The sequence below is a fragment of the Fusarium oxysporum genome, chromosome 9 (assembly GCF_000149955.1).
Source record: "Fusarium oxysporum f. sp. lycopersici 4287 chromosome 9, whole genome shotgun sequence".
Taxonomy (NCBI): domain Eukaryota; kingdom Fungi; phylum Ascomycota; class Sordariomycetes; order Hypocreales; family Nectriaceae; genus Fusarium; species Fusarium oxysporum.
The window spans coordinates 2093513-2120779 of NC_030994.1; the positions used below are offsets into that span (position 1 = coordinate 2093513).

At 49.0% G+C, this 27267-nt stretch overlaps 12 protein-coding genes across 21 annotated transcripts; 6 read left to right on the plus strand and 6 right to left on the minus strand.

The window, feature by feature from the left end:
• Positions 1 to 2122, plus strand: FOXG_12677 (uncharacterized protein). 2 transcript variants are annotated; one of them, XM_018392511.1, is made up of 4 exons: positions 39 to 213; positions 278 to 1058; positions 1110 to 1509; positions 1558 to 2122. In XM_018392511.1, exons 2-4 carry the CDS (start codon positions 410 to 412, stop codon positions 1757 to 1759), a joined length of 1251 nt encoding a protein of 416 aa, XP_018251028.1. In that variant the 5' UTR covers positions 39 to 213; positions 278 to 409; the 3' UTR covers positions 1760 to 2122. The 2 variants fall into 2 exon arrangements, with proteins under 2 accessions (XP_018251027.1, XP_018251028.1); XM_018392510.1 differs by having other exon boundaries at positions 1 to 1058.
• On the minus strand, positions 1825 to 2966 carry FOXG_12678 (uncharacterized protein). Its single transcript, XM_018392512.1, has 2 exons — positions 2880 to 2966; positions 1825 to 2742 (listed from the first exon to the last, which is right to left on the minus strand). Exon 2 carries the CDS (start codon positions 2314 to 2316, stop codon positions 1960 to 1962), a length of 357 nt encoding a protein of 118 aa, XP_018251029.1. The 5' UTR covers positions 2317 to 2742; positions 2880 to 2966; the 3' UTR covers positions 1825 to 1959.
• Positions 2967 to 3529: 563 nt separating this feature from the next.
• On the plus strand, positions 3530 to 4696 carry FOXG_12679 (uncharacterized protein). Its single transcript, XM_018392513.1, has 2 exons — positions 3530 to 3971; positions 4029 to 4696. Exons 1-2 carry the CDS (start codon positions 3670 to 3672, stop codon positions 4606 to 4608), a joined length of 882 nt encoding a protein of 293 aa, XP_018251030.1. The 5' UTR covers positions 3530 to 3669; the 3' UTR covers positions 4609 to 4696.
• Positions 4697 to 5154: 458 nt separating this feature from the next.
• On the plus strand, positions 5155 to 6476 carry FOXG_12680 (uncharacterized protein). 3 transcript variants are annotated; one of them, XM_018392515.1, is made up of 4 exons: positions 5155 to 5359; positions 5414 to 5429; positions 5481 to 6341; positions 6397 to 6476. In XM_018392515.1, exons 1-3 carry the CDS (start codon positions 5252 to 5254, stop codon positions 5864 to 5866), a joined length of 510 nt encoding a protein of 169 aa, XP_018251032.1. In that variant the 5' UTR covers positions 5155 to 5251; the 3' UTR covers positions 5867 to 6341; positions 6397 to 6476. The 3 variants fall into 3 exon arrangements, with proteins under 3 accessions (XP_018251032.1, XP_018251033.1, XP_018251031.1); XM_018392516.1 differs by lacking the exon at positions 6397 to 6476 and having other exon boundaries at positions 5481 to 6388; XM_018392514.1 differs by lacking the exon at positions 6397 to 6476 and having other exon boundaries at positions 5414 to 6388.
• Positions 6477 to 7339: 863 nt separating this feature from the next.
• Positions 7340 to 8236, minus strand: FOXG_12681 (uncharacterized protein; the record flags this gene model as incomplete). The annotated part of the gene is made up of 2 exons (XM_018392517.1): positions 7340 to 7886; positions 7938 to 8236. The coding sequence occupies 2 exons, from the start codon at positions 8234 to 8236 to the stop codon at positions 7340 to 7342; spliced, it is 846 nt and encodes a 281-aa protein (XP_018251034.1).
• A 376-nt stretch (positions 8237 to 8612) lies between these two features.
• FOXG_20737 (uncharacterized protein) lies at positions 8613 to 9833 on the plus strand (the record flags this gene model as incomplete). Its single annotated transcript, XM_018401042.1, has 4 exons — positions 8613 to 8639; positions 8869 to 8885; positions 8935 to 9264; positions 9326 to 9833. The coding sequence occupies 4 exons, from the start codon at positions 8613 to 8615 to the stop codon at positions 9831 to 9833; spliced, it is 882 nt and encodes a 293-aa protein (XP_018251035.1).
• Positions 9834 to 10993: 1160 nt separating this feature from the next.
• Positions 10994 to 14257, minus strand: FOXG_20738 (uncharacterized protein). Its single transcript, XM_018401043.1, has one exon. The coding sequence runs from the start codon at positions 13872 to 13874 to the stop codon at positions 13302 to 13304; it is 573 nt and encodes a 190-aa protein (XP_018251036.1). The 5' UTR covers positions 13875 to 14257; the 3' UTR covers positions 10994 to 13301.
• A 1032-nt stretch (positions 14258 to 15289) lies between these two features.
• On the minus strand, positions 15290 to 18787 carry FOXG_12683 (protein arginine N-methyltransferase 5). Of its 4 annotated transcripts, XM_018392518.1 has the most exons (4): positions 18326 to 18787; positions 17614 to 18223; positions 16142 to 17559; positions 15290 to 16093 (listed from the first exon to the last, which is right to left on the minus strand). In XM_018392518.1, exons 1-4 carry the CDS (start codon positions 18461 to 18463, stop codon positions 15914 to 15916), a joined length of 2346 nt encoding a protein of 781 aa, XP_018251037.1. In that variant the 5' UTR covers positions 18464 to 18787; the 3' UTR covers positions 15290 to 15913. The 4 variants fall into 4 exon arrangements, with proteins under 4 accessions (XP_018251037.1, XP_018251038.1, XP_018251039.1 ...); XM_018392519.1 differs by having other exon boundaries at positions 15290 to 17559; XM_018392520.1 differs by lacking the exon at positions 18326 to 18787 and having other exon boundaries at positions 17614 to 18274.
• A 255-nt stretch (positions 18788 to 19042) lies between these two features.
• FOXG_20739 (uncharacterized protein) lies at positions 19043 to 24826 on the minus strand. 4 transcript variants are annotated; one of them, XM_018401047.1, is made up of 3 exons: positions 21417 to 24826; positions 21133 to 21334; positions 19148 to 21084 (listed from the first exon to the last, which is right to left on the minus strand). In XM_018401047.1, exon 1 carries the CDS (start codon positions 24036 to 24038, stop codon positions 23733 to 23735), a length of 306 nt encoding a protein of 101 aa, XP_018251044.1. In that variant the 5' UTR covers positions 24039 to 24826; the 3' UTR covers positions 19148 to 21084; positions 21133 to 21334; positions 21417 to 23732. The 4 variants fall into 4 exon arrangements, with proteins under 4 accessions (XP_018251041.1, XP_018251042.1, XP_018251044.1 ...); XM_018401044.1 differs by having other exon boundaries at positions 19043 to 22534; positions 22585 to 24826; XM_018401045.1 differs by having other exon boundaries at positions 19043 to 21334.
• On the plus strand, positions 19080 to 23255 carry FOXG_12684 (pre-mRNA-splicing factor ATP-dependent RNA helicase prp43). The gene is made up of 2 exons (XM_018392522.1): positions 19080 to 21348; positions 21428 to 23255. The coding sequence occupies exons 1-2, from the start codon at positions 19162 to 19164 to the stop codon at positions 21539 to 21541; spliced, it is 2301 nt and encodes a 766-aa protein (XP_018251045.1). The 5' UTR covers positions 19080 to 19161; the 3' UTR covers positions 21542 to 23255.
• Positions 24267 to 25395, plus strand: FOXG_12685 (uncharacterized protein; the record flags this gene model as incomplete). Its single annotated transcript, XM_018392523.1, has 4 exons — positions 24267 to 24402; positions 24598 to 24656; positions 24972 to 25080; positions 25346 to 25395. 4 exons carry the CDS (start codon positions 24267 to 24269, stop codon positions 25393 to 25395), a joined length of 354 nt encoding a protein of 117 aa, XP_018251046.1.
• FOXG_20740 (uncharacterized protein) lies at positions 24891 to 27172 on the minus strand. Its single transcript, XM_018401048.1, has 2 exons — positions 25776 to 27172; positions 24891 to 25718 (listed from the first exon to the last, which is right to left on the minus strand). The coding sequence occupies exon 1, from the start codon at positions 26724 to 26726 to the stop codon at positions 26424 to 26426; it is 303 nt and encodes a 100-aa protein (XP_018251047.1). The 5' UTR covers positions 26727 to 27172; the 3' UTR covers positions 24891 to 25718; positions 25776 to 26423.
• Between the last annotated feature and the right edge of the window lie 95 nt (positions 27173 to 27267).

Here is a 27267-nt window from a genome sequence, read left to right on the forward strand (position 1 = left end):
ATCACGCAGCGACGTCACAAGTCCAAGACCCTAAACAAAACACGTCGCAGCCTCTATAAACAATTTCCTGCGCTATTGATTTGATCTTCACATGAGGTCACGTATATTAAAGCCAAGACCTAAGCTGCTGGCAGGCCCTTAACACACGCGCTTTCCTCCTGTGACTGAGACCTTGAACCTTCTCCTGTAATCCATGAGACTTCCTCGTCGAGAGTAAGCATAAAACATTGTCTCGCTGCTTATTTTTTGCACTTTCACGCCCTGAAACCTGACCTAGACATCCACGAGACCTTGCGGCTCCTGATACAGCCTCGCTGCCCCTAGGACTCATACAGCACGGGACCTCATTTGCCTCCCCAAGGCAACTCATCTGACAGTATATATCTCTAGCTAGTTGTCGCATTTCAAGATGGCGGACAAACTAGACTTTGATCCTAGCGCTTTCGCAGCCGATATGCAACTGCGCACTCGAAAGACCCGAAACTTTGACAAGGTCGAGCACGATCTGCCCGATCCCAAATCCGCTGCTTTTCAAAAGACACAAGCTGCTGCTCTCTCAGCACCTGTCAATGTCTCAGCGTGGCTCTCGCGCTTTGCACAATGGAACCCCTTCGGAAAAGCCGTCGATGCTGGCGATATAGTGTGGTTGATGGATAACACGGCGTACCGAAACCCTGAGACCGACCAGTGGGAAGCCGAGTTTGTCGCTGCTGTATTTGAGAACGAGCCTAAGTGTCGCGTGGCGGATATAGTATCTGGGATTGCCTCAACGTTGGGTCTGGCGGACGATGCGGCTGAGCGCGATGTTATCGAGAAGAGAATCATTCCGTTCCTCTGGGATATTCAAGCAGCGAGAGTCTTCTGGATCGAGCATAAGAAGAAGGAGATCAAGTTGGGACCGACGAGTATTAATGGTATTACGACAAGCGTTGAGCCTCTTCATCACGCCCATAAGGGGTCGGTAGTTGATGCCACGGCGTTGCTACCTCAAGGCACTCAAGGCCTTCACGATATGCAGACTTACTATGCTGGACCTGAGGGTTGGGCCATCATATCAGGTATGTTCCTTTGATTATTGGCTCTCAGCCGTTTAGACTAACATGATTCAGATGTCGACGATACCATCAAAGTCACCTTGACCAGCGATCCACTAGGCATCCTCAAGACCACCTTTGTCGACGAGCCAACTCCGGTGCCTGGCATGCCCGAGCTTTACTCCGAACTTCAGACTCTTCTCCCGCGCGATACCCCTTGGTTCTACCTCTCAGCATCTCCATACAACCTGTACCCTCTTCTTCGAGAATTCCGAGACCGCTACTTCCCGCAAGGCACACTGATCCTCCGAGATTCGAGCTGGCGCACTGTAGCGGGCTTGCTGTCGGCGCTGACAATGGGAACTGAGGAGTACAAGGCAGATCGCATGAAGAAGATTCACTCGTGGTTACCAAAGAGAAAGCTCATCCTCATCGGTGACTCGACACAATCCGATCCCGAGGCATATGGCGAGATGTAAGTAGCTCAGACTGATACAGTACCTCTTTACTGACTCGCTTGTAGCTATCGAACATTCCCGGGCTGGGTCAAGATGATACTCATTCGCAAGGCCACAGACGTCGCTGCTATTGGCATTGAAGAGAAAAACCAGCTAGAGAGATTTGAAAAGGCATTCAAGAATGTACCGGTTGAAGCCTGGCATGTTTTTGAGGACGCGAGTGAGTGTAGAAACATTGTTCGGGATGTTGTTCGTAAGAGGACGTAAGAGGTTACTGTATTATTGAATACGATGGATGTTTGTGAGAGGAACTGAGAGTGTTGTAAGATTGTATACGATGCGCATTGAATTATTATAGATGGATCAAGCTGTTTTATTGTTTGGGGGTTGATATGGGCCACGACAGATGATTGGTGTACAAGTTTGGATCATGAGATAGATCCCTATGAGGTCCTTCTTGAGATTCTTCATGCTTGCAAGAGAAGCCTAGTTAGATAATTGAGATAACAATTTTGCCTCATCCTCGACATCAGATGCTTCGGAGGGGGAACAGAAATCGGTTCGTTTTCGTCACTCTCTCCAAGATCCCAGACTATTCCTTCTTTTTCCGTGACAACCTCGATGCTCGTGTTTGGCAACATGTTCCGGATCTTCTTGATGGCCTTGGCAACAGAGGGGTCCTCAGGGATACGCTTGACGAAGATCTGAAGTTTCTCAGAAGGCATGTTTTCCCACATGAGCCAGAGGAAAAGACCAGAGGTAAAACTGTCGATTCTTACGTAGGCTGGCAGGCACCGAGGATGCTTGTAGACAAATAAGACCATTCGTGGTCATATTCCGCGTGGAAATGAGGAACAGGCTCACGACCACGGGGACAAACACGGTGCAAGCCACTGGAACATGGCATCATTTGGAGCTCCTTTCCGATGATAACTTTCTCTGCATCGATGGAACCAGATATGAACGACCTTGCCCCCGAAAAGCTCTTTGTATATCATGTTGCGCATCTCTCCTGGCAGTCGGAAGAAGGGGGATTGGCCCTAGGACGCAGTTGAAGACTTGAATTTGATATACGGGGCTACAAGTGGGACCCAAATTCTGGGACAAGTAATAGAAGGGGACATGATTGGAAGTAGGATAGATAGAAGAAGAGTGTGAAGACAGAAAGACACAATGGCGATGTTGCGAAGGTTCAGATGGAATAATGGAGTTTGGTAAGAGGGTAGCCCAAGCTGTAAGGACCTGTTAGACTACAAAAACACACGTTAGTAACTTTACATCTTGGGAACCCTCGGAATGAGTAGTTCTGAAGCCATCATGCAGACCAGGCAATACACAACTGAGTTCAGATTCTAGACTGTCAGAGTTAGAATGAAGAGTAACTTACCCAATTTCAATACTTGGTAGCAAGGAGTTCAAATCGTAAGTTCAAGAGAACTTGAGCAGCCCTTTGCTAGTGTTGGCTTGTTGAGATGAAGAAAGTGTTCTGCAAAAGTTGAGACTGGGAACGTCCAGCTTATATATCTACCTGTCTTCCCTGTGAATCAGGAGAGTCAAGAGTGGTTGGAAAGCATTCAGTGTACATGCCAACCAAATTTCTCATAATAGTCGGAAATTACCGTCTCGCTAACAGAACAACATTTCGTCGCAAGACGGGAGCTTGCGTAACTGAGTTGAGAGGCAAGGGGAATGTTTGCAACATACCTCACTGACCCTGTAACGGCAGGCTGCAGAAGTGAAGACGCCATCTGCTCTCATTATTCCTGAGCACCTACTACCAAACGGAAGATCCATCACAACACTTTTGGGGAACATTGTCTCTTCTATTATTACTTAAAGATACTCAAGAGCGTAGTTGACTGCAGGATGTTGATCAGAAACAAGGCTGATGGCATATTGTACCCAATCACAACAAATGGCAGACCACTGTTGAACCAACGTGCAGAAGTCGATGTTACTTGTATACTGAGCCAACCACTAATTGATTGGCAAATGAGTTGGCCTGTTGTTCTGGCCGTATCCTGTAGTCATTAATATCTGTTGACGTCGCTGCCCGCTTCTCAATTTCTACCGTTTTCTTCACATCCCCGGAAGCCTCCGCTAATATTGTATCGTATCCTCCATACCCGATACTATCCCAACTCTCTCCTGCGTCAACTCTCACTCGATACAGCATAATGACTATCAGGTTCACCGACGGTTTTCTGCAGAACCAGTCTCCATTTTTCGCAAATGTTCCACCAGAAATTCATGACATGATCTTGATCAACTTGTTTGGCAAACGCAGGCTTCATATCGAACGCGCTCCGCAGCCGAGCGGCAACGATCGGGAGCAGAAGGCAAGGAACCGGCCGACTGACCGCCAATGGGTGCATTTCCTTTGTTTCGAAGGGTCATATCAACATTTCCATGACGATGAAGAAGATGCGTATTGGAGATATTATTTGTCATCAGCCTTCATCCTTACTTGCAAGCGAGCGTAAGTCATTTTTCTTGTGCTCCCTGCAACTGTTTCTAATGGCTATACTGTCGCTAGCTTTGAACAGGGTATCAAGATTCTTTACCAGACAAACACTTTCGAGTTTGAAGCTTCGGGTGAATTTATGGAGTTCCAAAGATACCGGATTGCTCCTGACCTGAAACATTTACTCACACACATTGATACCCCAGTATCGATCGAATTCAGCGATCTGGTCTGCTATGGAAGCGAACTTGAGAAGACGGGAAGGCCACAGCCCACCAGGTTCACAATGCTGTGCCATACTCTGTCTAAGATGAAGCAAGAGCTCAACCTGCGCTTTCATGTGCATATGAGCAACGGCGAGCCATGGCCCAAGCACACTGCTGAGAGTCAGAGACTGGCAAGCCAGGCTATCAAAGTCGGTCTAGAGACGCTTGTCGGCAATGGGCGGGTCACTTGTGTAATTGATGGCTGTGGTATGGATGGCTTCTCTGAACTCGTGAAAGGAATATGGTCGAAAAAGCTAGAGGGTGGGTTGAAGCTTAACATGTGTCCTCACAAGCCTCCGAGCCGCTATGACTCGTCTTCTGATGAGGAACAAGATGACGACTCTTCAACTGATAGTGAGAGCAATGAGCAAGTTGATGAAGAATGACTGTGACGGCGTTTGTCTCTGAGAGATACATCAACCAATATTATCGTAGAAATAATAACAAGATACACACAGAATATTGATTGGCTGGCTCGTCATGTCTTATTTGTAGAGTTAGGTTGCCTGGAGTGATTCATTGCTCTAAACGCACAATTGGCTACCTTAGGTTTCGCTCTTCGTCATCATCCAATGCTTGATTCGGATAATTGTCTTGCTCTCCAACGACGCTCGCCTCACTGGTGTACCCAAGGCTCTGAGGCCGCACGTATGGATACATCCCGTAACTGGGCGGTTCTCTGGGCTGTAGGATCCTGGGGGTAAATTGTACTTTTTCTTGTTTACTTGTTCATGTGAGAGTAGAAACTTAACTTATATAATCTCCAACTAGTGCATCTCTCATATCATACTTTTCATCATTCCCCCCATGCACAACGTTGACCAGAGTCGAATGTGCATAGCACCTTCATGTGTCTGTGCAAGTCATGATTGGCTATATTGAATGCGCGGGAATATCATCCAATCGGTTCTGATTTCTCGTACACATAAACGCCTAAACCGACGACCTTTCGGTTTTAGTACCAGTCGTTGTCGACTGATATATATTCTACCCCCCCACGTCATCTATTTCGCACACTACAAGATCATCATGAACGATAACAACCAAGATACCCCTTCTGCTATCACAGGCGGATGTCTCTGTAGTGCTATTCGGTACACCGTCAACTTTAACGAAGAGTACCCATGGCCACCAACTGTGAGTTATACCTGAATGGCCTTTAATCACTTTAGCTAACTCACTTGTGAACAGTCATCAGCATGCCAATGCAAGTCTATTCCATCGATAGACACCAAGACAGCTAACAAACATAAACTAGGTACAATGTGTCGCAAGTGGACATCCTCTCTGATCGCCCAATTCCTCGTCATATCCCCCAAGCAGATCAGTCCAGCACTGGGCACTTTCGCATCCTTCAAAGAGTACATGTCCTCGCCTGGTCGATTCCGTGGGTTCTGTGGTGACTGCGGCACGTCGCTCACATGGCGCTCAGCTGATTACACCCCAATATTTGATCTGTACTTGGGGACGCTGGATGAGAAATACCTGGTTGGAGATGGTGTCGTGGCCAAGACTCTCGCAACTCCAAACGGAACGCAGTACTGGATGCAGAACTCCATTCATGGTATGACTGATGTGCTGAAGGGGGGGAAGAAGTACAGTGAAGAAGGACCTGACGGGCTACGGGACGAAAATAATATATGAACTCTTCCAGTTCAGTGAAAGGCAAAGGTCTCAATCGCTCTGCCTCACGAAGCTCAAACGAAATGTGAGGACCCAAAGTCTCCAGCGTCTTCTGCATGACTTCCTTAAAGATGTGAGGCACGACGACGACAGCAACCCCCAGCTTTCGAAGTGCGAGAAATCGCCCCAGCGCCTCGACAGCCTTCTCTTTGCAAGCCTTGCTGAAAGGCCTACAGGCCCATTCTGAGACAATCTCGAGCTTGACCTTGACATCATCAGGCCGAAGGTAGCGGTCCAGAACCCCAGTCAGTACATCAAGGTCTAGAATGGGCTTGTCGTATGTGTTTTCAACAACACACCTGAGCTCGTAAGATCTTATTTGGTCGACCGCTGTACTGTTGGTGTCGGTGAAGAACTGGATGAGGTCTGTTGGGAAGGTGAAGTAGAATGTGTTGAGTTGATAAAAGAGGTGTATTCCCTCGTTGAGGCTGTCCAAGTCAGTCGATCTGTACCATGGATATTTATAAGAATACGCTTACGCCGCTTTACAGGTTAGGAGTATGTTGGTGTGTATTTATCCGCCATGTAGATATGACAGTCGATTTTGCAGAAACGGATTCGCCCTTTGCGCGCCATATGAATCCTGTGCGATCCAAGGAGCTCGCGGTAGATAAGTTGCCTAAAATCGTGATTGAGCTTGTTGAAGAAGAGGGACTTCTGGGGGCCCTCTCTATATTGCTGCAACCGAAATGATTGCATGATCAAGGTGGACCTTAGTCTAAACCGATGAAAAGACCTATGCAAGCCAATCTTAGGCGATACAAAGCTTAGTTAAGCTTCCATAAGCTTCCATAAGCTGAGAGATATTTAGGTCAGTTTATTCTTAGGCCATAAGCAGTTGTCCCAAGCTTCTTCGCCTCATCAGAATATATACCTTTTCAGATGTCTGACTTCGCAGTTGACAGTTGAGGTTGGCTCAAAGGGCTTTCCAGCGTTGATGGTATTGAGGGGATCCAGAAAAAGGAGGAGAAAAGAAAATGAGAGGAAGTGGAATAAATAATAGTTCATAACCAAGGTATCAAGAGAGTAAAAGTGGTGAAGGAACACAGATTGCACTGCCAAACAGTGTGCTTCAAAGGACAAAGGAGACATCTCTGTTGAATTCACGCCTCGCATGGTTTGATACCTGAAATAGGGACTCTCTCACAATCATATCATTACACACAAGAGCTGGAACTGTCACCCATTACGACCAGGGCATATCACAGTAATGATGATCACTGTCTTGTCAAAACTGACCATCAATAACTCCATTCAAGAAATCAAAGAAGAACGACGTAGCTATGGGGGTCCATGTGTAAAGTTTCTATATTCGAAGATGCTTATCTTTGATTGGGAGCTCCAACTACGTTCGAAGCAAAGACAAACATTCCATGCTACTTTAGAAGATAGTTCATAATGCTCTAGCTCATCTGCCATGCTTGATACAATTCCTTAGAAGTCCCCTTGTGTGGGAAAGATATAGAGGCCATGGTTCTCGTCGTCGGACTCCGGAGCTTCTTCTTCTTCTGGGCGATTATCATCATTAACAAACCCATCGTCAGGTTCAAACTGGCAATCGACATTTTCCCAAATCGTAACATCGCCTTGTTTATCGCCTTCCACGATCGCTTTCATAGCTTCCGGCAGATGCAGCACAAGCAGCTCAACCTTGCCTTTGCTCAGGCCACCCCGCAGGAACATTCTAAGACATCTCAACATCAATTCTTTGTCCCTTTCCAAGCCTCCGTGATGAGTTCCAAGACCAGTGAGGAGCATTCGCACTTCCAGACGTTGCAGTAGCAAGGATTTAGGCAATGCGGTAGACAAGTGGCAGAGACCCTCGTGAGCATCGTAGACAGCCGGGCATTCGAGATGCAAGCTCATTGATCGAATATACTTTTGCTTGGCGTTGAACCAAGAGTTGAACATTGTGTAGTCCTGCGGATTGTCTAGGATGAGTTCGTTCGTACGATAGAGCACAGGAAGACCGCTCTGATAGCTACAGTCTGTCAGCCTGGACTCAATCATAATATCGGTTTGGTATGCTCACGCCCATTTGCAGGTAAATATAATATTCGCCGACAGGTAACACCATTTGTGGTCGTTTTCTGAGTGTGGATGGATAGGTACTTTTAACCCTTTTCTGCAGACGCAGTGACACCACCCCGGGACCCTTGACGATTTAGGATGGCCCTCACGCTTGAGCTGCTCATTGCTTTGGAGAAACTTGATGTGCACCTTTGACCCTCCAAATAGATAGATGAAGATTTGCCGTCTGAGCTCCGGGGATAGCTTCCTAAAGAACAAGGAGCCCCTCTGGGCGTTGCCCTTCTCAAACTCTAGCCCCATGTTGGGGAGGTTTGGGAGACGTTTGTGGCGTTGATACGATGATACGAAGGAGAAGGGATGTAGGAGAAAGATGAGAGGAGTTATCAAGAGAGTATTGGGAAGACATTATAAACATTTACGGCCCCTTCATAAAGTAGGTAGATGCATGGCAGTGTTTGCCAGTGCTTGAACATTCCTAGTTAACTTATCACTTATGCATATAGGAGGCCTTGCTTCATTCATTCAAATTCACTAGAAATTAGCTCGAGCCTTGTCAGTATCTACGTTCAATTACTTACCTTGCTACATATCACGCTGGCTTGCGCTACTATTACTTGCTAGTGAATTTACTCTCTTTATTCACTGAGATTCTCTACAGTTCTTGGTAAGTCAATTCATGCCATTACTTCGAGCCAGTCTCGCTGTAAGTCGTTTAAGGGGTGACTTTCAAGCTGCGTCTGGGTTTTTGCAATCACTGCCCCAACTCTAAACATAAAAACCACATCAAATGACTCACGCCGTAGCATAAACCCTACTATTCCTTATAAGAGTCACTGTTTCATCATCTCTGCGGATCTCTGCCACATAGCTTTCAAATTATTAATTGGAACTTGAAGCTGTCATCTCCTTTTCAGAACCATGTAAATCTATAGACTACCAACACTCACCCGTAAGTAATACCCGGCCTCCTTCACGGATCGATATTGACAGTGGAACAGGCTCCATGGCGTCTTCTTCCAGCCATGGAACCCAGATTCTGCGCACAGTGGCAGTCCCACCAAGAAGAGATCACGCCTGTTCACAAAGCTCGACTGGGAGCTTCGATGGCGTATATATCGGGAGTTATTTGGTCGCTCCCGAGTTCACGTTGCTCTCCCTAAGTCCAAAGACTCGAACAAATATCTCTATCATCCTAAACCAACGGGTTGCTGGCGCTACCCTAGATGCGATGAGAGTTCATCTCCTAGGGTGCCCGATGCGTCTCTCTTCCTGCCCAAGTCTGGGCAATGCCTAGAGGGAATGAATCTTGTTTTGACATTTCAACAAGTGTGAGTTCCCCTCTGCTATAGTATTACCTTCCGGGAATGTATTGACACCGTTTCCCTCTAGGTATAACGAAGCTCTCCTAATCCTCCTCTCGAGTACCCTGGTTTTCCACGATCCAAAGCAATTTCGTCTTTACGTGCATCATCCTCCCTTCAGAGAAGACATTAAAGAGACTGGATCATTTGAGATCTATTGCTCCTTTCGGTTGAGCGAGCCAAGAGGCGTTTCTCAGCTCGACTGGCTCACTGATATCTTTCCCGGACCTCACTATAGCGATCAATTTACACCCTGGCGCGAAACAACTCTCCATATCTATGGTGTCCAGGGGAAAGGTACCAACACTGAGTATCGTTGCACACCTGAGGCCAAAGAGAGCTTCTTGAACTCGCTCCGGCGGTTTATGTTCCAGTCCACCATGGGAGGCCATATCTACTTGCCAGGAAAATTAAAGAAGCCAGTGCGCGAGATGGCCGTGATGTGCTTTCAGGAGAAACGCTTCACTTTCCACTCAGAAGATATCAGACATGGCCAAAATCCACGACTGACTGGTCCCAACAGCTGGAGGGCTTAGATATCCATGCGTGGATGGATATTTATATGGCCCTCAGTGTAAGTCGAGATGGGTTCAGTGGCAACGGCCTATTTGTAGTTGAATACAGGGGTTGCTGTGGGCTGCCAGTCAGATATTGGCTAGGAGGGTTTTCCCCAGACGGGGACTTGACGATATGATTGGTAAACTCGTTATCTTATCTATCTAGAGGGGTAGCAGCCCACAGAGATTTCTGTGAATTTGTCCAATTCTGAAGAAGAGATGAAAAGCTTCAGGCAGAGAGCAACAGCAACAATGAGAGTGTCTGTCATCAATTAATTGTCAAACATTCTTTTATTCTTTTCATTGTTTATAGCACAAATTGAAATAATCTTTCTCTTGTGTCAAAGAGGACCAACAACGGATTCGTGGCGCATAGACAGTACCATCATATACAAAACCAAAAGATGAAAAGTCGAGATTCGAGCTCAGAATTTCCACCACGAGAGGAAACCTCCTCCTTCGATTTCACGTGCCAGCGGAACTACCCCAAGAGGACAAGGAGCGGGAACTTGATGTGAGGCACGAAATAAGCTAATCCAACAGATCCAATGGGAGCTCTCAAAGTGACACGATGCATGGAATAGAACAAGCACAGACCATTCCACGCCCGATGCCGGATCCCGGTGTAAGCGCTCTCGAAAAGAAAGTGAGGTTGAGCGAGGCGAAGGAGGATCTTGAAAAAATGAGTGAAGATTGGCAATGAATGCAAGATCGGGCCTTTTGGCTTTGGAAGTATTACGCGAGGTCAATTCCACCTCAAGAGTCTATCCAGAATTAGTAGTCTTGTCTGCAGAGAGTAACATCGGGATTAGATGCCATTCTACAGAGTAGCTCTCATTAAAGACCACTTCAGAAGGAACAACTGTTTTCCATAAACAATACGAACAGATCTCGTTGGATCTGTCGGACTCTCCTACTAAATCTACTACGTTCTTTTAGCGATGCTTCCCCAGCCGCAGAAACGAAATGCGATTCAGACAGTGGAGGTTGGGTACGTATCTTTTTTACTCATAAACCACATGTAATCTGAATCTGTCATAGCCTGTTCTCGACACGGGATTGGTCAAAACACCTTCTTGATTCAGAGATATCAACTTTTTATTTTTCAACAGCATCAATCACAACAACTGCAAAGACCAAAGACCGCGGGGGGGCAAATGCCACGTCTTACGATTTGAAGATCATGTAATTAAATGTTTAGTCCACTTATCCTCATCCCGTTATCCTGCGAATGAACAATTCTGTCATACCCTCGAGTCGTAGGTAGTAATGAGATGAGTATGTAACTCCGAATGCCATTATCAATCAAGATGATTTCCAATCCTCGCTGAATCCTTCGCTATTCGGCATTATCACTCCCCCCGTGTTACCTGCCCTCCCTCACTCTCCAATTTGTAACGCTGGTCTTTTCACGCTTGTATGTCGGCGTCTTAGGCCCTACATTAGCCTGTCTGGACCATGTGCCTCCGCTCCTCTCCGCTCCGCATAGAGCGGCAGCTAAACTCACCCAGCGCAACAACGTTTCGCGTTCGGAGTCCGGACCAGGGGGGGAGCACTTCAATTACGTAGGTAGGGTCCAGCAGTGACATGGACGTGGCCTTAGCTTTTATTTCCCTTGAGGCCTTTGTTTGGTGAGATCGCGTCAATGGGCCAGCCTCGGATGGCACGGACAAGGCACGGAGCTCTTCGCTTGTGCTGTACAGACCAGCATAGCCATGTGCTGTAGTTGATGTATACAGCAGAGAGGAGAAGACCCTCCAGCCTCGTCTTGACTTGAGAAACGATCATCACTCGCAGACGCGCCCATCTGTCCGCTTTCTAACGTAGTCTCTAGTCTACCCACCTCCTCCACCAACCACACAATCAAGAGTCTCCCCCGGACGCCGTGCCCCAGACGAGCATTCTCTCCCAAAAAGGCAATGTGTGTTCCCCCGCGCAGACGAACCTCTGAGTTCTGTTGCCAATCCCGGAGGAGCGGCGAAGGGGGTGTATGAATGGTAAGCCTGGGGCGGAAAGGGGGAGAGCTTCTCCAACCAACTGCCCTGATGTTCAAGACGGCAAATGGTAGATGATCAATGTGTGTGCATCGGGATGTAAACTTGCAGTCAAGATGGTGGCCATGTTCGGAGTTTGGGGTAGTGATGAATAGGATCAAGTTGGGCATTGGCTACTCCAACTTTCGGTTCGGTTGAGGATGCCGGTGAATTTGCTTATGGTGCCTGGAGTTATCGGTTCGGGGATTTGTCTTGGCTTTGGCTTCAATTCACCTTTGACCTCAAGGTGAATAAGCTGTAGCCTTGAAGACGGCTGCTTAACCCCGTTGATTCAAGGTGATAGACCACGCCATTCCGCCCAACTCCGGTCGTTAACCCCAGACATCCATTGCCTGGAGTGTTGTAATGCAGGACGGTATATCCGCCGACGGCATCATGGACCGACTTGTCTCGACTCATGCAAGATGGGTTTGTGGAGGGATGATCATGATCCTCTCTAAGCCTACGATCAACTTCCTTGAGGCCGTCCATCGGAGACTGTCACAAGTAAATCTGGACTCCCTCTCTCGCTGCCTCTCATGGCAAATGCAAGTGAATGCGCATGCGAGGTAGCGGAGTCTTTGGCCCTGCTGTAGCTGTAGCATCCATGCCCCATGTCGATATCCCACGTCTTTGGGCAACTGTATTGTTGGATGTCTCTGCTGTGCCACTGGGGAAGGGAAAGTCAACAAGCTCATCCCACTCTTATTTCGTTTGGGCAGAATTGCTTCTGATTTCTGGGTGTGGGTAACGTGTTGTTCTGTGGACATGCAGCTCAATGCCACCAATTGTGGCCTGTTTTTTTCCCTCTCTCTTGTTCGTTTCGAGGTTTTTTTCCTGGTGGATGTGGATTCCCAACTTTTTAGCTCGCTTGGGCCCAGTTCGCGCCATTTCGACGGGACTGGCACTAGCAGAAGCCACTAGCAGCTGCCTAGGGACGTTCCCTGTAAGTGACCTGAGTCTGTGTGCGTGCGGTGCGTGGGCTACCTTACGCTTCGGCGCGGTACAACCTGGACTGTGCTTGGCTGGGAGTTACCTTGGCCTGAGCTAACTTCCATTCACTCCATCCCATCCCAAAAAATTCCTCAAATACATAATCGCGCCCTCTCCCACGCTCGTCTCTTACTATAACCCTTCCCCCTTCTTCTTCTTCTCAACCCAATTGCATTGCATCTTCGTCATCTCTCATCTTAGCAAGCACGCTCTTCACTCTTCGATCTCATCAACGTCTACCGAACTATCCCGACCAACCTCCCAAACAACCATCACAATGTTCTCTGCTACTCGAGCCCTCCGACAGGCTGCTGTCCACGCTGAGCGTACTCCTCTCATCAAATTCCTCGGTCCCCGAACCATTCCTTGTATGTCAACCCGCTGATATTGAGCAATACCGTCAGCTTCCCCTCAGTACAAGCTAACATCGTCTTCTGCAGCCAACGTCGACCACACCCCCAAGCCTCACCCTGCCTCCGGAGTCGAGAAGCTCCCCGAGTCCTGGTCCGGCTACGGAAACGGCGATGCTGCTACCACCCACAAGTCTTTCAGCTCCTACCGCGACCACGTCCAGCAGCACGGTCCTCTCCAGAAGTCTGGCTTCGGCGGAACCCCCGCTGCCTCCCTTGGCTCCGTCAAGCCCCCTCAGGGCGTTGCCTTTGACGTCTCTGAGCTCCCCACTCGCTTCCACCGCGCTCCCCTCAACGCCGCTGAGATCGAGGCTATCGAGTCCGGCGGCGCTGCTCTCTTCGGTTAAATATGTCTCCCGCCACAGGCGAGGAGTTATAGGTGGAGCGGTGGGATGAAAAAAAGACGGGATGAACGAATGAATACCTACGATGACGCGCAGATTATGACGAGAGCCAGGATCTACTGCCTGAAACATATATCCTGCACGACATAGTATACGGGGACGCCGAGTGACCATGCACATAGTGATCAACTTCACTGTGCATTTCAGGGAGGGGTACGCAAACCCATCCCATCGAGACATGCAGAACAGGACGATGCTTCCAACTGCAGCTCACTTCGAGAAACCACTTAGGGCAATACGGTACTATGCCGCCAGGAGCGTCATATGAAACGAGGGGCTAGTATATGCACCACGAAAGAGGGAAAAAACGGGAAAAAGCAAATAAGTCGGGTTTTTACATAGAGAATACCCCCCCGGCTGCGGAGAACGTTGCGACCTCCGTGCTTTTTGTTCTCGACTGGCGTCAACGCCATTTCTTTCTGTATAGTTGGAGACCTGCCTGCGAAGCTTTAACAGCAAGCAAGAGGCACCACGGCGTTGAACAAAGGAGTTGTTTTTGGTAGAAATTGTCAATACCAGAAAAAAAGTCTATACTATTACATCTACGTCCTACCCGTGATATGTCTTTACCGTGATGTCTCGCCATGTTTTTAGAGTGTCATGACAAGTATGCAACATGACATGCCACTCGCCCTGGTCAACGAGCGTTGTACAATCCTTGGCACCTGTAGAGCCCGTCTTCTCACGAACTATTCTCTTGGTTTATTTCCAGGGGGTTTCCAGTCAGCTCATACCCGACCCCGGCTCTTCCTCTTCTGCCTCACCTCTACCGGGACCTGAAAGATTTACAGTTTCGTAGTGTCCGCCGGCGTCTACTTTGGAAGTCAACTGAGGCTCCGTTTTCCTTCTCTTTCTGGGGAAATACATGCACGATTGAGTTCCCGGTTCCGGCTCCGGCACCGGGATTCTCATGAGTACTTAACGTCAAAGAAAAAAAAAAACCGAACTCCACATGGAGAATTGGAGAAGGATGGAATTGATGAATGACGATGCTTGACTCCATAATAATTTGGTGAAAATTTACAGGGCTTGACCGAGTCTTGCCGATGGAAATGGTACGAGACTAGACGCCGGGTTATTCCGGCTTTTGACTTACACTGACCATGATGAGAGAGTGAGTCTAGAGCCGCCTCGTAGGGCAGCAGTTAATTTTACGGGGTGTTAATTACTTGGTGGTTACTAATGAGGTTAAAGGCAATCTTACTTGAGAATCTGGGGTTTGTGCACCTCGACAGTCAAGGCGTAGTTAATCTAAATTCCCCCGCGTTTTGTGTGTCGCCTCGTCTTGCTATGTTCAGACAGTCCAACATATTGTGATACCACGGGAAGCATTCAAGCGGCTAGAAAGAAGTCTTGTTACCATCTGTTATAACAAGGAAGCGCAAGAGGCGCTGCAGTCACAGCCAGTACTGTAAATACGGGCTCCTATGGCCTCTCATGGACATGTCATGATGGGCACATTTCATCGGTGGAAGGGAAGGCTTGTTTCATAAAGTCAAATATTGTCGGACAACAGGAGCATTACAACTCTATTAATGCCTGAACATGGCATGTTAATTCTGCATATAAAACGTCTCATGAGGCGAGAAGTATATCACAAGTCAACCATGGCCTTGTCTTGTATCATCTTATGCATCATCACCTTTCCTGTCCACCGAGCCGTAATTACATCTGTTAGGCACCTATACTCCCCAAATGGCCAGGTAAAGTGTCCTATAGTGTGAGACAAAGCATGTGCATTGATCGGAAGTTGACCGACTTCGACTTCAATTGAGGCTCGGTCTAGTGGAACATAGCATGTGAATAGACCAGCAACAAAGACTATGGCAGACAGTATGTCTCAATGCTTATCATGTGCATTGAGACATTCAGTACCGTGTCGGTTTATACTACAGTCAACAGAGCAACAACATTGATCACAATACGTGACTTGATCGCGTGTTACTCCATCACAAGGGCAGCCAATGTAGATATTCAAAGCTAAGGATGTCTCTCCAGCTTCATAGCGGTCTTAAAAATGCTATGTGATTTCCTCGAATAGTGAACCATCATGTGAAGAACAGTTAGCTCGTATCCAGGCTACAGCCACTTGACAATTCAAGCGACGGCTGTCCCCAAACGTCAAGACTTTCAACCTTTTCAAACTCATAAGCAAAACTTTTCTTTCGTCACATCATTTATCCCAGCCAGTTCTTCTCACCGTGATCCAGGTCATTCGTCTACATCAAGCATGCCACTTGGCGACTGCTGCACAGATCTGAGGAAGCAACCTTGACACGGCTTGTCAGGCTAACCCATGTGAAAGCCTCGACGAGCCACTCATACCACACCTTGGTGTCATCTGTCTGTCGCCACATGCTAATCTCGAGCTCAGTATCAGCTGGGAAGTATAGAGGTTTCTACAACTCTGTCAGTACGCATCGATACTTGCTGGAGAAGGAACTTACCTTCAGGGGGAAGTAGATGGGGAACCAAGAGATCATATCTTTGCTCTTCTCATCGATACGCTCAGGATGTGTGCTAATTTCAATCTTCTCTCCCTTGTTCTCAGGAATCTGAGATTCATATAGAGTCGACTCAAAGTAGCCCGCCAATCCATGGGTGACACCTCTTGTCCGGCAGACAAATGTGAGATGAGTATATCGCGAGTTGTGGTCATTGGCTCCAGCAGCACCAGCCATGCTACCGCCGCCGCCTCCGACAACACCACCAGAGCGCTTTGCCTCCAGAGCCGCGAGCGAAGATTCGGGAATAGGGTGAGAGAATTCCCAGGCCTCCTGGAATCGGGGCTTGTTGGGCACCTTCTCGGCAACAAAGTCGAGAGCGAAAAGGCGAACAACCCAGGGTGTCTCGAAAGCGTTGGGGTCTCCAGATACTCGCGAAAGAATATCAGCGTGGATCTTGGGTGTCGAGATAGGGCTCAGGTGAGCGGTGTAAGAGCTGGGAATGGAGATTCCATGGGGCGTGGACATGACATGCTGGATTCCGTCAAGACATTCAGGAGAGAGCTCGTTGTCGCCGAATGAACCAAGAAGCTCAGAGATGAGGATATCAACCTTGCCATATACAGGTCCATTCTCGTCCTCGGAGACGATAGGACCCTTCCATGCTCGCATATCGGTCTTGACAACCTTGACTTTGCCACCCCAGACGAGGTCATTCTGGCGCAAAAGGTAGACATAGGCGTTGGGGTTCTTCTCAACTGCCCACATATCGATAGGAACTCCAGCGTCCTCAGACGCCTTGAGTGCTCGAGTAACGAGAGGACCACGGCCAGAACCTGCAACAGCAACGACAACCTTGCCGTCCTTAGAGGTAGGCTTCTTGAGTTCCTTCCATTCTGTGAGAGCCTCAAACACGGCGATCTCGTACTGACTATACTTGACGGGATCACCCTCGAATACTTCATATGTCGCTGACTCGAGGTTGTCTGACAGAGGCTGGAGAGGTGACTGAAGCCAGTCTTGGAAACTGGTCAAGGTTGGGCTCTCAAGATAGCTAAATGGTGGTTGCTGGTCCTCGAGCCATCGCAGATAGGAAATATAGTCGTTGTTCTTGGTCTTGGTTGACTGGTCCTGAGACTCAGCTTCGGCCAAACTGGGGAACTCGTTTTGAGCGGTTGGCAGAGACTGGTGGCCATCCTTAATATGTGAAACATCAGGGCCAACGTCGCAGAGTAGAATCCATGGGACATTCTTCAAGCGCATGTACGAGAAGATGAGGTTCTGGTGGTGCTTAGACAGCGATGGGAAATCAGCCTTGTTAGCCTGGAAAGTCAGAGGGCTGAATGTGAGGTAGTGCAAAGGCTCAGCAAACCAACGATCCTGAAGATCCTTCTCGGGCATAACACGGGGAATTTGCAAAGCTTTCCATCAAGTTAGCATTCGTCAAGGATCCTGAGAGAGTGATGTGAGCGTACCAACAAAGAGTCTAGTGTTGTAGTTACAGACACTTCGGACGTGGTGCCACGAATCCCAAGCGGCCAGAAGATCGATATCCTTTCCTTCGGTCTTAGTCAGAGTCTTGGTATCAAGGGAAGAGATATTAGCTCCCTCTGTATCTAGGCCGGGCTCCCGATACATAGGCATGTGAATCAAGAAAGTGAGTCGGTTTCCAACGGTAAGAGCCTCCTCAACAGCTCGTGCATATTGGGCAAGACTTTGGTTGCCGCCATCAATGGAAGCATCCTGTCGAGGGGCAGGAATCATGATACTTCTCACACCGCAAAAGTTGGCATAGTTAATCTCAACGTTGAGGACCTGACGGGAGATGCTTGAGATGATGGGATTAGAAGATCCAAGGTCGAGCCAGGGGCTGATGACTGCAGTGTAGGTGTTGACAGCGGCGCTAGGGAACAGAGCGGTGTCCTTAGGAGTCAGAGGAGGCAGAATAGGCTCTGCCCGTGAGCCAGTTGCCCTGGTGGTAGGCTTCTCGCCATTTTCGGATAGAGCGGACAGATGCTCAGAAACAAGAGCGAAGACACGGTCTCGGAAGTGAGTGTTTGTGATGGGAGTCGTCGCAAAGGCCAGCTATCCAAGAGTCAATTGGTGGCCCCGAGCATCCTCACGATTATATGCCATGTATTATATATCGAATATAAAGGTCTTTGGCGTGGAAAGCTTGCGACTTACACCATGGTTCAGCAGATGGCCATACTGCATGTCGGTGAGGGGCTCATCGCGTTTTGAGTCGTGGTATCCAATGTGGAAATTGGGACGTTGAAGACCAAAGTTGTCAGACATTTCGAAGCCTGCGTCGTCAGAAGCCATAATTGTAGCTTAGAGTTTGTCAGGGGACGACGTTTGCGGTTGGAGTCTGTAGGGAGAAACAGCAAAATAAAGTTGAGATTTCTGGTGGTGGAGTAAATTCACCCCGCCAAACCAAGCCAGATCGTTCAGTTGTGCGAAGTGGGATGTATGAGACGAAGAGAAGAGTATAGAGGGGAAAAGAGTCGTAGACAAAAATTGCTAAGAATCAACGCGTGTCCTATAAAGAGATTGTTCTTGTTGTTTGTATGCAAGAAGCATCCCCAGAACCTGCGGGTTGGAATTTCAAGCTTCAAGCTCGAGAGAAAGAGCTGTTGATCTTCGCAAAGACCCTGAAAAATGCACAGTGTGCGCCTATTCCGAGTTGAAACAGTACAGCAAACAGCTTCAGGTTTGGTAAAAACCTCCTCATAGCAAAAGTGTTGACAAACCCAATGCAATCTCATTCTCGCATACAACTTCATGATTTCTATGCCACACTTGATGTTACAAGCACGCACATATATGCTGCATCTCGTCATATAACCCAGTAGCGCAATCACATCTCATGCACTGTGTGACAAGGATCCTTATCGATAAGCATCTGCCTAGAAGGTCCCGCCAAAATTTTCTAGCATTAGCAGAAAACAAAAACACCACGGCCTTCCGCTTCAGCCTCGCCACTTTCTCTCACCTCCTCTCCCTGTCATTCACCGAAAATAATGTCCGATATCAAGGGAGGAAAGCGTTCAAGCGCCGACGCCGACGAATCCACGCGAAAGAAGGCCAAGAAGGACGGTGAGGACGAGAAATACAACCCTTACCTCGCTCACATGTACGACAACGGTAACAGCAATGGTTATGGCGCAGAGCCTTCGCCAGACTCTCCTCTCGCTGGTATGAAGAGGCAGCATACTACCGCTGCCCAGGCCTCAAAAGCTGAGGACTCTGAGTCGAACCCTTTCACTGGCCGGCCTCATTCGCAAAAGTACTTCCAAATTCTCCAGGGCCGTCGCGATCTGCCTGTCCACAAGCAACGACAAGAGTTTTTGGACAAGTACCACTCAACACAGATTCTCGTCTTTGTCGGTGAGACAGGTTCTGGAAAGACTACTCAAATTCCTCAGTATGTCGTCTACGACGAGCTACCGCATCTTACCGGCAAGCTTATCGCCTGTACCCAGCCACGTCGAGTCGCCGCCATGTCGGTCGCGCAGCGTGTCGCCGACGAGATGGACGTCACCCTGGGCGAGGAAGTTGGTTACAGCATTCGTTTCGAGGACATGACAGGTCCTAAGACAATGCTTAAGTACATGACTGATGGTATGCTTCTGCGTGAGGCCATGCACGACCACGAGATGTCTCGCTACAGTTGTATTATTCTCGATGAGGCTCACGAACGTACTCTCGCGACCGATATTCTCATGGCTCTACTCAAGCAGATTTCTATGCGCCGCCCCGACCTCAAGATCATCATCATGTCTGCTACCCTCGATGCTCAAAAGTTCCAAAAGTATTTCAACGATGCGCCCCTGCTCGCCGTCCCCGGTCGAACACATCCTGTCGAGATCTTCTACACCCCCGAGCCTGAGCGCGATTACGTCGAGGCTGCCATAAGAACCGTTCTCCAGATTCACGCTTCAGAGCCTGAGGGTGATATTTTGCTTTTCCTTACAGGTGAAGACGAGATTGAGGACGCTTGTCGCAAGATCAGTCTCGAGGCTGATGAGCTGATGCGCGAGGTCGACGCTGGTCCTCTCGCCGTTTACCCTCTGTACGGTACCCTGCCTCCCCACCAGCAACAGCGCATCTTCGACAAGGCCCCTGCGCCTATTCGCAAGGGCGGTCGTCCTGGTCGCAAGGTCATTGTTTCTACCAATATTGCCGAAACTAGTTTGACTATCGACGGTATCGTCTATGTCGTGGATCCCGGGTTTAGCAAGCAGAAGATCTACAACCCTCGTATCCGTGTTGAGTCTCTCCTTGTCTCACCCATCTCCAAGGCTTCAGCCCAGCAGCGTGCTGGTCGTGCTGGTCGTACCAAGCCCGGAAAGTGTTTCCGTCTGTACACCGAGAAGGCCTTCAAGAAGGAGCTTATTGAGCAAACATATCCCGAGATTCTGCGCTCCAACCTCGCCAACACCGTTCTGGAGCTCAAGAAGCTTGGTGTGGAGGATCTTGTCCACTTCGATCTTATGGACCCCCCTGCTCCCGAGACCATGATGCGCGCCCTTGAGGAGCTCAACTATCTTGCCTGTCTGGACGACGATGGTGAGCTGACCACTCTCGGCAGCATGGCCTCAGCATTCCCCCTTGATCCCGCTCTGGCGGTCATGCTTATCTCGTCTCCCGAGTTCTACTGCTCGAACGAGATTCTCTCTATTACCTCGCTTCTCTCAGTTCCTCAAATCTTCACTCGCCCTGCCAACAACCGAAAGCGCGCCGATGAGATGAAGGCTCAATTTGCGCATCCTGATGGTGACCACCTCACCCTGCTCAACGCCTATCACGCTTTCAAGGGCCAGGCAACATCCGACCCCAACAGTGCAAAGCAGTGGTGCCACGAGCATTTCCTCTCCTTCCGACATCTCTCGAGTGCGGATAACGTTCGCGCTCAGCTCAAGCGCATCATGGAGACGCACGGCCTGGAGCTTGTGTCAACACCGTTTGAGGACAAGAACTACTATACCAACATTCGACGCGCACTGCTCGCCGGTTTCTTCATGCAGGTCGCCATGAAGGAGAGCTCTGGCAAGCTCTATCGCACTGTCAAGGACGACCAGGCTGTGCTGATTCACCCTTCAACTGTCCTCCGTACCGAGTTCGACTGGGTCCTCTACAACGAGTTTGTCTTGACGTCCAAGCAATACATCCGAACATGTACGGGTATCCGACCTGAGTGGCTGTTGGTAAGTGATAGCCCCAGATGACTCTCGTTTCATTACGAGCACCTTGAGTCAATTTTACAGTTACTAACATTTTTTGCAGGAAATTGCCCCTACGTACTACGATATCGACAGCTTTGAGCAAGGCGACGTCAAGCGTTCTCTCGCACGCGCTGCAGAAAAGAAGCGCCGCAAGGAAGCCATGAAGGCTGGTTGATGAAGTACTCACTGCAGAGGCCCATGAAAGAAAGGCTAGGAAAGGCTCTCCATGCGTCCCCTAGAAATCAACAATACAGGAGTGGGCAGGGATTTAAAACGTGAGCGATCGACCTCTTTGCTTATCCAATGCTTAGCCCTACCATGTACGTGCGGGAAGCGGCCCTCCATTGCGGCTCGGCCTTGCATGGGGATGGGGCCGACAAGACACAAACATTTCTTGTTACTGAGACTAGGGAAGAGGTGTTGTTTGCGACTACTATGTAGCTCGGCAAAGCTCTTCCCCTCCCTTATTCATCCCGGTCTGGAGTTGCACATCCTCACAAGTTGACTGGTTGACCACGGCGTTTTATGTGCTTCAGCCACTTCTTTCATGGTTGGCTGCTCGGTTGGATTGTTTTTTTTTTACAGTATTTCATGCTTCAATGTTTCCCCCTCGTCGCGCCCCTCTCTGTCTGGTCCATGGTGTCTTTCACTTTACCTATTCGGTCTTAGAGTCCTGCAGCACCGTTAGATTGCCAAAAGAGGGTGTGAGCGAGTGTCATGGAGGGATGCGGGCGTTTTTGGGTTGTTTTACTCGTGCGTATCTTGAGTGGAGGTAGAAGGAGGAAAGAGGCGACAGATAACCTTGGGACTGAATAAAGGTTGTGGCAGAGAGAACTATTGTTAGCACACCAGCCGTATTTCAAACTAGATGAAACATTATCAACGAATTCCAGGCACTTGCGCAGTTCTGCAGCATTCATGCTTCTTTAGTATCATGCACGACACCTCTTCTGGTTGTTTGAGCGTTTGTCTTGACTGCATTGTTGCCTCTTCTCCCAGCCTCAAATCAACTAGGCAATCAGCTTAGCTGTCAGCAAAGCTTGACTCAGAATAGCCTGAGTATGTATGTCTGTCAGGATGAAGCTTCTCTGATGCAAACACGAACAAGGCATCCTTGCAGAGGGAAGGGTGGCCTGCATATCCGTCTCGCCGCGGTTGACGATGCAGTCTGAATGTTGGTTCGGCCATCCAACTCCAATTTTTCTAAGGTTTTCTCACCTCTCACGTCCTTCTCTCTTGGGATGACGATGTGTGTGTCAATGCCTGCTCGTTCTAGATGTGGGCGACCAGGGGCCGATAAAAGTGGCCAAGCTAGCAGGGCTCCCCTCATCGACATCGGTTCTGGAGGCGGGCAAGACGGGAGATCGATGGAAAAAGCAAAAAGAAGAGAAAAGAAAGTAAACGAAGTGTAAGTGTAAGTTGGGAACAATCATCAACCATGAAACGCCTGGGTGAGGCCAGCGAACAAACAACGCCAGTAACTTGAGAGCAATTATCGTGGATAGCTTTCAACACTGCACCTTGGCTTCGAAAAGTCGCAATGTTGCCCCTATTACCACAATTTGACACCAATGATGGTGAAATGAAGACCGCCAAAAGAGTACGAGTGCAATTGTACTGGGCTAAATAAAATCGGCGATGGCTGTTTGTTTCAGATATACGGCGGGACAGACAAATAGGGCCGGGTCTTCACAGAGGGTGCGGATCCCTTCTCAAGAATACTTGTTGCTCACAGCCATGATTGCCCCACGACGAATGAGAGTAGGAGGGTATGAAAGGGCAGATATACGAGGTGAGGAGATCGTATGAGAAGAAAAAAAAATTACCACCAAGTTTGACCTATTGGTTCCACCTCGAAGTTTGCTTCCATACAGACCCGGCTACTGACTACCGACGAGATCAATACCTGTTTTAGGTCGTCAAAGCCGTTCATGACCGATTCAATACCATTATCCGATGACAGGGGTGAGAAAGAGCCGTTGTAGCATCCCTCAATTTCACCCGGTAAAGTCAATCGGGTTATCATAATGATTGAGACTGTTCCAACCAGGGATGACCCAGCAATATCAGATCAGTAAGAAGAGCTGATGCAAAACACCACGTGTATCTCAGCGTGGTTTGGAATATCAGGGTATCATCGTATGGACCAAACAAATAGCCCGGCTCAGACTTTCAGAAGTGGTCCAATCAATGACATGCTCTGACGGGAGCTCCAGCAGCTCTCTTCCTTTTCGAGAATGCAATGCAGTGGAAGGGCTCGAGCTTCAAGCAGACGACAGTGCCGACCGGAGAATAAAGTATGGAGAGCATTACCTGTATGTATGTATCTGCAGGGCACTTCCTGGGTGGTTGAGCATCATGGCAACCTATCCGAGGAGGCCATAGCTCCTTGCCGTTCGCCCCTGTTCACAACCTGGAACATACTTGGGGGGGGCGGAAGAAGCAAGATGGCGCACAGGTGAAGAAGCATCAGAAGATGGTGCACTGCCCGAGGGGGCCGCGTTGTCAACTGTGCATATTGCGCGGTTTGTAATGTTTTCCCAATATGCGGAAATGAGAGAAACTTTTTTTAAGTTTTGTCTAGTCGCAACGCAACACAACGATAAGACTGACCAACCCCGAATCCTGCTTCTTCTGAGCGCCCGTCCAAGGTGTCGTTTATCGCGCAACATTGCAATTGCCTCAATCAGAAGATGGTGTTGAAGAAGTCCAAATGAGTGTGGAGTGGCCGAGGTAGAATGGCAGATCCGCGAATGGAGACGCCCGAGGTCATCGGTGATGCTCAACTGGACGTTGGAAAAGCACGGGGCGACCCGAGACCTCCGGGTAGGGTCGTAATCTTGTCGAGCAAAGACTGATGCTTCTCAAATATCTCATGATATCAGAACAAGTAACCCACCATGTCTGAAGTCTCTCCCCGTAATAAGCTCTGGTCTCGCTCTTCGGCAACCTTGATAGTTTGTGTCGCCGATAGATTGGCTATCAGCTTCCCCAACACAAGCTCACAGGGAAAAAAGCCATTGCCGACATGTGCAAGTATGTGTACGTTGAGATATACTTCGCATACCCACAAGCCAAACTGCGGCGCCACGCGCTTGTGGATCCCGTCCCTTCACAAGCAAAGTGTTTTTTTGTTGTTTTTTTTGCTTTTTCCCGTCCTTCCATTCCAGATGCTGGGCTGAGCCGCATTGGCATCGATCCCAAAATGTTCTAAGAACGTTTCTTTTTCAGCCTCAGAGATCCCCTCCCCACAAAGTCCCTGCCTCGAAGAGCCACAGGGTCAGAGTGAGGTCAGATTAATTTTATACATGGCCTGCTTGATGTTGAACCATGCCACTGCGCGTCCGACAATCGGATCTTTGCCCGTGCTCTTCTTGTGGCACGACACATGGTAGCATGGGACGACCGCAGCAAGCCTACCGTTAACTACGGGTCTTTGGCTTCAGGTCGTGGCGCCGGCTGGCCCGAAAAGAAAACACCACAACATGTTCATAGATACACAGCACGCCCCTCCCTATTCCTGTTGAGGGTTTCTTGCCCTGACCTGGTACTGTCCTGTATGCGGCGTTGGAGCAATTGTGATTGCCGTGGACCTAGGGGCTTAGGCGTGGACCATAGACGGGGGGAAATCATCATGCATCGTCTCAAGTAAGGTCAACTCCGAGAGGGATGCGCAAAAGCTCGGTATCATTGGATATATGACCATGGCGGACAGTACGTCCTTTCCCCAGACCAGTAGACACGCCCTTGTCAGGTCTAACCTCACGCCATTCCGCCGGACGCTACACCCTTTATAGCTCTCGTCCCATGGCCCCACGTCTCGACGAACCACAAACCGTTTAAGTTGTCGACATGGCTTCTGCGATGACCCATCCTATCACTTCGCTTTTCAGTATGGACACATACTGTACTGGAGCAGCAGATTGAGGCGGGAACCGCAACACATGAATGCCACTAATGCTTCTTAACATTTGTCTAGTCGTGCTCTGGAAGCGCTTGGATGTCCTCCCCGGCTGTATGAGCGCATAGTAACGAAATATGTTGATAGTGTCGATTTCTCCTTGAGACCGGCCTTTCAAGAACAAGTCATCTCTAGCTGGTTCCCGTATTCCATCGTCGGATTAGAATCATGTACGTTGTTTTGCCTGCCCGTACCCAAGTCATGTCTCCTTGTCGCTTGTAAAAGGTGTCTGCAGTCGTCCTGCAGAGCTCACAGGGGCTCCCTGTCTGTCATCACTACGGGTGTGGTCCCCACCACATCGCATCGTTTTGTTCGGCGGGGGGGCATCAGTCAATGCCATGCAAAATGGCATTGCGACGCCAACGGCCATTCCCATCGAGTTTAGTTGTCCCTAAGACGTCAGCGCCCGAGTCTCTAAGTCGTACTCCGTCGAGCAAACACTACGCACCTTTGATCATGCCAGCTCATTCCCACTTAGAGCTCCGCTCTGCCCTGGGTATCCTTGACATGTTGGCCATCCGCACTTCAGCGGTAGTACAAGCAAATCGTTCGACCCTTTCCCCAGCCTAGTCCACTCCCCGTGCTAATAATCGCATTCACGTCACTTCCTCCCATTGCCTGGCAGCTCATATAAGAGTCTATGCCTCTTCCTCGCATTTCATTCTCCGTCTGCCCATTGATTCATATCTCACCTTGTCCGATCCGTTCCTCACTACGCCATACAACTCTCTTCTATCTTGGATATCAACAGCACAATGAGTGGAGCTGGTGGTTTTTATAAGTACAGATGCAAGTACTTCTATACACATAACTGCCCCAACTGGGTCTGGGTGAATAATGCGCCTTGCGCATCATGCCTTGTAAGTTGGGACATTCGCTTTGCATATCGATTCATTCGGCTGGTACTGACTGATAGCTCCAGGCTGATGGGCGCGATAACGAAGAACCTTCATTACCATCATGGGGACTGTCTCGAGATATTGTTGTCCCACAAGTTCTCGACGGTATTCTTCAATATACTCTAATGGAGCTCGTAGCTCCCTCAGAACCTGGCGACGACTGGACTCTTCGGGATAAGGCCAGTCGGCCACCACCATCAATTCCCGTCACAAGCGCTATGCCAGGTATGCCGAGCATCATGGCACATCATCGATTTTGAGAAGAGCAGTGTCCTCGAGGGGCACAGGAGCGTCACCCTCTGAGAGGGTTTCTTCAATTGCGACATGAGGACGGCAGAGCTGGAAATAATTATCGACGGGCAAAGACTGGACTGGACTATTGAGTGCCGACGGCAACGGGGAGATAGGATGGCATGCCTCTCTCTTGACCGCCGACCATTTGCAACGCGCCATTGGGCGTATGCAGTGTACGATTTTTGACTGACTGCGACGCTCGGCATTGGATGGAGCGGGAGATTGGTGGCTGGAGCAAGACCGCAAGCAAACAAAACCCCCGCGAGATACCCATGCGCTGTTGAACCTTTCTGGAGACGGGGGACTCCAATCTGCAATTGTTTTTATTTTTGGGCTTCTTTTTTATTCGGACATCATCATGTAACAGGCGCGAATGAGTTTCACTGGGTGGCAACAATTGTTATCTTTTTGGCCTTTCCGGAGCCGGGAAATTGATTTCTGACCTCTTCCTTCGCGGAAAAGACGAGGCAGTTTTTGATCTCATTTCGTTTCGATTAATCATCTGCTAAAAACGCACACGACATGTGATGTGATGCTCAGGGAGCATTAGTTGTGGTCGACCTGCTGCTGAGCGGGTCAGTAATGAGTTCTAGGCACACGAGATCATGTCAAGGAATCAGATCAAGGCGCGGAAGCCAGGGCTAGGTCGTGAGATGTGGCGTGCCTCGGAAAGAGAGCTCGTCTGATGATCCTTGTCTGGCTGCAGGACTTATCAGTCAGTCGTTGTTTGTTTCGGGATGAGGCACG

Coding starts and splice junctions, on each gene's coding strand:
- FOXG_12677 (XM_018392510.1), top strand. CDS start 410: ATGGCGGACAAACTAGACTTTGATCCTAGCGCTTTCGCAGCCGATATG. Junction 1,059..1,109: donor GGGTTGGGCCATCATATCAG/GTATGTTCCTTT, acceptor AACATGATTCAG/ATGTCGACGATACCATCAAA. Junction 1,510..1,557: donor CCCGAGGCATATGGCGAGAT/GTAAGTAGCTCA, acceptor ACTCGCTTGTAG/CTATCGAACATTCCCGGGCT.
- FOXG_12678 (XM_018392512.1), bottom strand. CDS start 2,316: ATGGTCTTATTTGTCTACAAGCATCCTCGGTGCCTGCCAGCCTACGTA.
- FOXG_12679 (XM_018392513.1), top strand. CDS start 3,670: ATGACTATCAGGTTCACCGACGGTTTTCTGCAGAACCAGTCTCCATTT. Junction 3,972..4,028: donor ATCCTTACTTGCAAGCGAGC/GTAAGTCATTTT, acceptor TACTGTCGCTAG/CTTTGAACAGGGTATCAAGA.
- FOXG_12680 (XM_018392514.1), top strand. CDS start 5,252: ATGAACGATAACAACCAAGATACCCCTTCTGCTATCACAGGCGGATGT. Junction 5,360..5,413: donor AGTACCCATGGCCACCAACT/GTGAGTTATACC, acceptor ACTTGTGAACAG/TCATCAGCATGCCAATGCAA.
- FOXG_20738 (XM_018401043.1), bottom strand. CDS start 13,874: ATGTCTCGATGGGATGGGTTTGCGTACCCCTCCCTGAAATGCACAGTG.
- FOXG_12683 (XM_018392518.1), bottom strand. CDS start 18,463: ATGGCTTCTGACGACGCAGGCTTCGAAATGTCTGACAACTTTGGTCTT. Junction 17,560..17,613: donor CAACACTAGACTCTTTGTTG/GTACGCTCACAT, acceptor CTTGATGGAAAG/CTTTGCAAATTCCCCGTGTT. Junction 16,094..16,141: donor CCATCTACTTCCCCCTGAAG/GTAAGTTCCTTC, acceptor ACAGAGTTGTAG/AAACCTCTATACTTCCCAGC.
- FOXG_12684 (XM_018392522.1), top strand. CDS start 19,162: ATGTCCGATATCAAGGGAGGAAAGCGTTCAAGCGCCGACGCCGACGAA. Junction 21,349..21,427: donor TCCGACCTGAGTGGCTGTTG/GTAAGTGATAGC, acceptor CATTTTTTGCAG/GAAATTGCCCCTACGTACTA.
- FOXG_20739 (XM_018401044.1), bottom strand. CDS start 24,038: ATGTTGCGCGATAAACGACACCTTGGACGGGCGCTCAGAAGAAGCAGG.
- FOXG_20740 (XM_018401048.1), bottom strand. CDS start 26,726: ATGCCGAGCGTCGCAGTCAGTCAAAAATCGTACACTGCATACGCCCAA.